The 7,542-nt window shown below is 40.4% G+C and overlaps 1 protein-coding gene across 1 annotated transcript in view; it reads right to left on the bottom strand.

Annotated features, from left to right (window-relative positions):
• Positions 1-666, bottom strand: part of RGS7BP (regulator of G protein signaling 7 binding protein) — a 57,575-nt gene extending 56,909 nt beyond the window's left edge. Inside the window, exon 1 of the mRNA XM_072413806.1 lies at positions 120-666. Coding sequence (XP_072269907.1) covers positions 120-272 — 153 coding nt within the window. The 5' untranslated portion in view covers positions 273-666. The remainder of the gene's footprint in view (positions 1-119) is intronic.
• Positions 667-7,542: the final 6,876 nt, after the last annotated feature.

Here is a 7,542-nt window from a genome sequence, read left to right on the forward strand (position 1 = left end):
GCTATCATTCAAATAGAGTGCTGTGAATGGCCAAGCCGGTGTGCTGGGAGTGGTACTAAAGCAAAAGCGTGAAAAGAGAGATCAATGTGTGATTTGGGGGTGTTGTTTGAATTACTCACCATTTTGCAGTGGTCCAGGGCTCTGGGGGATTTGAGGGGGCTCTCTGAGCTCCCCCTGCGATCAAGGTCCCTGGGGAGAGATTTGCTGCCGATTTGGAAGATGGATCCCTGTGACCTGGGGCGATTTTTGCGCCCATTCGGTGCAGAAGTCATGCATACACATCCAGCAAGCACCGGCCAGGCGAGAGGGGAGGGAGCGCAGAGGAGTCCGCAGAGCCACTGTCACTCCTGATTGGGGGATGGGGCTCTTCTTATAGCAGGTAACCTTCACTGGCCCTCCGCATAGCGCTCAGACCATGGTGACCCTGGCATGGAGTGCCATTCAGGACAGGCAGCACCGGGCTCTCATGGCTCCCTGCGGATTATTAGCAGGATCGCCCATCGGGGATTAGAATGGCCTCCAGGATCTGAGCACTGCTCTCTTCTTCCAGATCCTCTGAGATGCTCGGTGCTGGAATAGAGGTTGGCAATCTGGCAGACTGACGTGGTTAGCATCACAGCACATTGATAGGACGGGAATACTAATGTGATCTATCAATCCAGCCTCCTACTGTTTATATACTTATCCAATCCAATGCTGAACAACATCAATGGCAATATTACTTCATAGGCTTCTATTATTAGACAGTGACTGGAATAGAACCTGCAGCCACATGGGGAGGCAGCCTCTGCACTGCCTGGATCATCCAATCACACAGCTCTATCCACTGATCAGAGCTGGGGACGCACATACCTTCATTTATCTACACAGGATAAGTCTACTTATAAAGGGAATCTGATATTGAAATATGATGTGAAATATTAAAAATATGAATATGAAATATTTCCAGGTGGAGAATCTTTCAGATCCATGGCAGTGATTATATAAAGAATGAATGCCATTGCTTTATAAAGTGACCCTAAGTTTTAGATTTTGTTGGCAAAAAGCTTAGTGGTTGTTTGATTATTAATAAAACAAATCTAATATTCTAATAAATTCTTTTATTCTGAATGACAATTTGTACCTTTATATTGCTATACCAGACAAGATCAGATTTTCTTATTTTCCTAGGAAGGAAATGGGACTTTTTTGGTGCACATAGATATCACCACAATATACTTTATATAAAAACTTTACATTTCTGTATATTATTCTTGATACAAAACACACTGTATAAAATAACATATAAAAACTTCAAAAAAAAATATATACAAAACAATATCATTTACATATGGTATATCTTTTGATGCCATTAAACTGTCCTTGACGCTTTCCCCACAAGGGCTTCCTCAGAAGGACATGTTTTAGTAGTAATTAAAGAATGTAACAATATTGTCAAATGATTCTTTTTCTTTTGTTTTTTTGCAGTTGTAATTATGTTCTTGTAATATTTACCTATGTGTATGATTGCTGTTTTATAATGTTTAATATTTTTGTATTGTTACTTTGCCTTCAATAAAAAGCATATTAAAATAATAATAATAATAATGGCATCAAGTCATTTGACTTTGATAACTTGATAACTTTAATCATTTTCTGTTTGGTCTTAGATTGAAATGAAATAAACCCATAACAAGTGAGAAAAGGGAAACAAATATTTTGCATGTCTTTAGTAATACCAAAGATAAGGCAACTAATGATAATAGTAACAATAGTAATACTTAACCGTGAGCTGATTAATGAATCCGAGCCTCCACAGTCCATGTAAGGCATCATTGGGAAGTTCATTATTTTACAAATGTATTTATCTTTTTAAAAAAATTAATATTAATGGTCTGCAGGATTTAAAATGATGAATTTAGTGGTCTGTGTGGTCCAAAAAGTTGGTTTAGATCAGTGTTTTTGGACATTTTTTTCATGGTGGAACCCAGCTTTAATTCCTATAATCACAACGCACAGTACCCTGGTCAATGGGAAGAATGTCACCCCTACAAAAAGATTATTGGTGTCACTTAAACTGACCTTATGGGCACAAATTGCTCATTCCGTCTCTGGTAGAACCCTGGTTGGGAAACACTGGTTTAGTTGATCACATTGCTTCCATGTCACTCCACCTATGTAAAGGGCTTAAATGGTTCACACAGGAAGATATTTAAGTCCCCATCTAAATAAAGAATCAGATCGGAAGGGAATTGGAAGTAAAATGTGCTTCCAACCAATCACTAGCAACCATTTTCATGAAAGTACCATTTGCAGGAACGATCTTGCAAATCAGACCAATCATTTCCTGGCTTTGAGAAACTAATTGAATGGGAAGGGCAGAAGGCTGCCTGCACACATGCCTTGCTTTGAAGCATCTAAACCAGGGGTCGGCAAACTCCCGCCTTTAGGCCAGATACAGCCTAGCCGGTAGTTGCCTCCAGAGCCGCGGGTTGCCGGTAGATCTGCCAGGGGACATTAGGAACTACCGGAGCCAGAGCCGCCGGAGCTCTGGTGTCGCCTCCTTGCTGTTGCTCCCCTATTTACTGTGTCCAGTGTTGATCCTTCTGCCTGGTGGTGATCTTCTGTTTCCTGGTGGTGGGCGGAGCCATTAGGGCAGGACTAGTGTGCTGCTGCCGACCCCGGACATGGCCCATTGGCCAGATCAGTTGGTCAAATGCAAAATAGGTAGCAGGTTGACTGCCCATGTGTACCCAGCTTTATGCTATGTACACAGGTCATATAACTGGGTGAAAATCTGATGTGTACAGCAGTTTCCCAACAACGTTCAATAATCTACCATGGAACTGAACACTGTTCACTCCTATGGAGAACAGCACAGCAGGAGGAGAGCATAGCGGGTGCTACTTGCTTGTCCTTCCACCTTCCCTCTCCTGTGTGAAAAGTTAGGGCTGTAAAAGATCTGGAGTTCTTTTGGGCACCTACAAGACCAAGGTGGCATGCAGAAAATGGTGAGCGGTGACAGATAATAAGGGGAGGGTCATAAAGCAGCATGAGTAGATAAAAATCTTTGTACATACAAAGTATGCTGTATTTATTTTACAAAGAAGAGAGTCGCTGACATCAACCTCAGCACCATCATTAACAAATACAATAAAAAATGAAACTGTTCCATCACATACTTTTTGTATACACCCTTCTGTAAATGCAGAATGCAGGGTTCTAGAATATATACAGAGTGCAGGGGTCTGTAGAATATCATATATAGTGGGGTCTGTAGAATATCATATATAGAGAATGCAGGGGTCTGTAGAATATCATATGCAGAGTGCAGGGGTCCGTAGAATATCATATACAGAGTGCAGGGGTCTGTAGAATATCATATACAGTGGGGTCCGTAAAATATATTATACAGAGGGGTCTGTAAAATATCAAACTCAGTGGCAACTGTAGAATATCATATGCAGAGTGCAGGGGTCTGTAGAATATCATATTCAGAGTGTAGATGTCTGTAGATTATCATATACAGCCTACTATATACAACATACTAACCTACCTTTCTGACCTATCTCTCTATATGATCTCTATCATATAGAGGATACAGGGGTCTGTAGAATATCATATAGAGGGTGCAGGGGTCTGTAGAATATCATATAGAGAGTGCAGGGGTCTGTAGAATATCATATGCAGAGTACAGGGGTCTGTAGAATATCATATGCAGAGTGCAGGGGTCTTTAGAATATCATATAGAGAGTGCATGGGTCTGTAGAATATATAGAGAGTGCAGAGGTCTGTAGAATATCATATAAATTGGGGTCTGTGAAATATCATATGCAGAGTGTAGATGTCTGTAAATTATCATATACAACCTACCATATACAACATACCAACCTACCTTTCTGACCTAGTAGAAAAATACTCCCCCCAGTCGCTCCTCCAATGACCTACTACTGAATTCCTCACTCATAACCTCATCACACGCACGGCTTCAAGACTTTTCTAGCGCTGACTCACTTGCAAAGGAAGCCGATGGAATAGGAACATGGTTGTGCTGTTGGGCTGTATGTTCTTATATCTGATTGAGGACTTAAGGGCATGAAACTTAGGATCACTGTGATTTATATTGAAAAGAGATTACTCACTAATTAGCTAAACAGAATTTGAATATACCATGGCCGCCATAACCGCCTCCTTCCTTGCAACAATTTTAAATAAGAGGGCTGCTGGAGGTACAAACATCAGACTTCTCCTCTCCTTCCTCCTGAAGAGGCAGATTTTTTCCGCAAAACACGTCGAGAAGTAATTCTCACAATCTCACAATTTTTTGTGATTAATATTGATGGTATTGGCTTTAAAAGTCCCACTTAAAATTGCATTTCTTTTTTTATTATTATTAATAATAATAATAATAATAATAATAATAATATACAGCCCAGAGTGCAGGGGTCAGGTAATAAAATGTAAAATGTGGTGTATATAGTGAAGGGCTCAAAAGTGTGTTTTTCACAAAATGTAAGAATGTGTAACAGAAAAAAATTTAGGAGTTCATAATCGTGGAGCGCTGGGATCTGGAATGCATAACATACTCCTGGCCCCTGAACTCTGTGTGCTAAGCATGTGGTCCTGAGTGCAGGAGTAAGCACTGTATAGGTCATTGTACAACCATGGATTAGCCAATGACTCGCTCTCTAGTATGAATGTACCCCTCCAAGTATGAATTCCCTGGAAACCCCCCCCCCCCCCAGTACAGATTTCTGCCCTCAGCAGTACAGATCTCATCTCACCCCACAGCCTCAATTTCCCCAAAGTCTTCCAATCCAACAGTACAAATACCCCCCCCCCCCTTCCAAATCATCCACCCAGTACAGTTCTCCCCTCCCACCCTAACACCCACTTACCAGACCTCAGATACAAAAGTGTAACTCCCTTCCCATGCAAATGTCATCTTGGCAAAGCAGAGGAGGAGATATACTCCTTATAACATAAATACCAGTACTGATTGTAACTGAAAACAAAAGTAAATGGAAAATCCAAAATGTTGGATTTTCCCCCTAACCAAGAATTCAGGGGGACACTGAACAGGAGTTCTGTCAAGAGGGGAACTGCCCCCATCCATTCATCCATTTGCATTCACCTATCCATTTGCTTGCCTTAAATACCAATCATGGGGCACTATTCAGTCATTGATACCAACAATGAGGCACCATTTCTTTCACTGATACAAGTCTTATCACTGACACCAATGATGGGGCATCCCCCCTAACTGTTACCAATGACTGGGCACTATTCCTTCTTTAAAATCCAATCACAGGGATATATTCTTACTAATGACACCAATAATGGAGAACTATTTTTTCCACTGGCACCAGTTAATGGGGCACCTTTTATCCCACTGATACCAATGATGAGGTATTATCCATTCTCCTACTGACCATATACCCACTGTATACATACCATTGGGCATTCCTTACTCACACTGACCACAGTGGCTGAGACATTTTGTATTCCTATTAATCTCTTCCCCTAGTGTAAGAAGGGCAGTAAACTGGCTCTTTGTATAGAAAGATTGAAGACCCCTGCTAAGGTATGTTCCATTGGGTGTGCAGGTTGAATACTCATCTTGTAACAACACAGCTAAAAACAATGCTGATGGCACGTCCACCTATCCTCTGGGCATCTCACCGAAATGTATTTGAATTACACAGATGCAGCAACAAGTAATGGCATATTTCTAGGCTTACCTATAATCATCTTTGAAAGCAAACTGTCATAAAAGTGCCCAATGTTAATAATGTCTTTGTATTGTGTTTGTAAGGATAATATTCAAATATCACAAATACTAATACCATAATTGGAGCAGAAAAGATTTGAAAAGATGTTGCCTGGCTCGAAAAGTCCAAATTTCTGCTGCAACATCCAGATAGTAGGGTCAGAATTTGGCATCAACAACATGGAATCATGGATCCAATAATACGGTTCAGGTTGGTGGGGTAGGTGTAATGTAGTGGGGGATACTTTTGTAGCACACTTTGGCCCTTTTAGTACCAACTGGGCATCGTTTAAATGCCAAAGCCTACATTAGTACTTTTGCTGATCATATCCATCTCATTTTTGACCGCAGTGTACCCATCTTCTCATGGTTACCTCCAGTAGTGCCATGTCACAAAGCTAAAGACATATCAAACTGTTTTTTTGACCATGTCAATAAGTTCTCTGTACCCAAATGGCTTCCACAGTCACCAGATTTCAGTACAATAGAGCACTTTGGAATGCCAAAGGAATGTTTACAGCACATTGTTGAACCTATGGAATGAAGAAATACTGACGGAAAAAGAGGATCTATCTTGGTACTAGCAAGGTGTACCTAATAAAGTGTCAGGTGAGCATATAAAGGCAATCATTCCTAATTCCTCATTCCTGAGCTTCAGCCTTCCCTTTTGATCTTGTATGGTTGTCTACCTTGAAGAAATAATTACTACTGTCATTTACATAACATGATCCCAGAGAAGGAAACCATAAAATATTTCTTGGAGTATGGAGTGCATGAAGGAGGAGGAGTAGTTATTATCAAATGAAGAATGACATGGGGCCTTTATTCAGGATATATTATAAAAAAAGCTGAAAGCCATACAAAAGGGCTAGAGGGTCTCAAGAGCAACACACCTGTCATAAAGATCATATATTTAGATCTGACCCATAGAATTGCATTGAAAGCAAGGAACAGCTAGGCACAACCACGAAATAATACACTGATATTCACTTATATCATTTACATTAAAGTAAAGCTAGACTTTTCTATTGAGTTGTGTTTCCAGCCATTTGGACACTGCAGCTGGAAAGATCACTGCAGCTGGAAGATAAAAATCTAATTTATTATAACACAGGGCTGCAAAATTCAATTACTTTCCAATTGTCTTCAACTGTTCCTTATGTTTCTGGGGTGTTGAATTCATAAATAACATCCATGTTTTCCCATCATGTAAGGTTTTCCCACAAAAAGTAAGGAAGATATCTGGGAAAAAATGCTTTGATTATGGGTGAGAATTTATTCAATGATCATATACATGATTATTCCCTTCAAATTTAATGAATTATTTCTGCCGTAAATTATGTAAGAAATGCAAAATAGTACCAGAAAAAATTGAAATAGTATAAAACAGTATTCAAAATTGGGTTTCTACTCATGCCTTCAATGGCGTTTTCCATTTTTCAATGTTTTTTTGTCCACAGTTTTTTGACCACCGTCCCTGGTACTTTTCCATTTCTTTGATATTCTGATGAGACCACTCGTCTTGCTCTTCTTCTCCTGCACCCAAGTTCTCTAGAAAGCACTGCAAATGAGAGTGGAGTAAATGCTTCAGGTTCATTTAAAAACCCAATTGTTCTAATTTTGTGAACATATTGCCCCTGATTCATCAATGAAATCCGCGCTCGCTGGAAGCGCGAACGTACGCACGGCCATCGATCACGGATTACCGCGGTCCGGACTCGAGTATGCGCGTACACTCGCCTCACTACCAGCCGGATTCCAGCCTTCACAATAGGGAGCGCGAATCTGCCAAT

The sequence above is a fragment of the Pyxicephalus adspersus genome, chromosome 6 (assembly GCF_032062135.1).
Source record: "Pyxicephalus adspersus chromosome 6, UCB_Pads_2.0, whole genome shotgun sequence".
Lineage (NCBI taxonomy): Eukaryota > Metazoa > Chordata > Amphibia > Anura > Pyxicephalidae > Pyxicephalus > Pyxicephalus adspersus.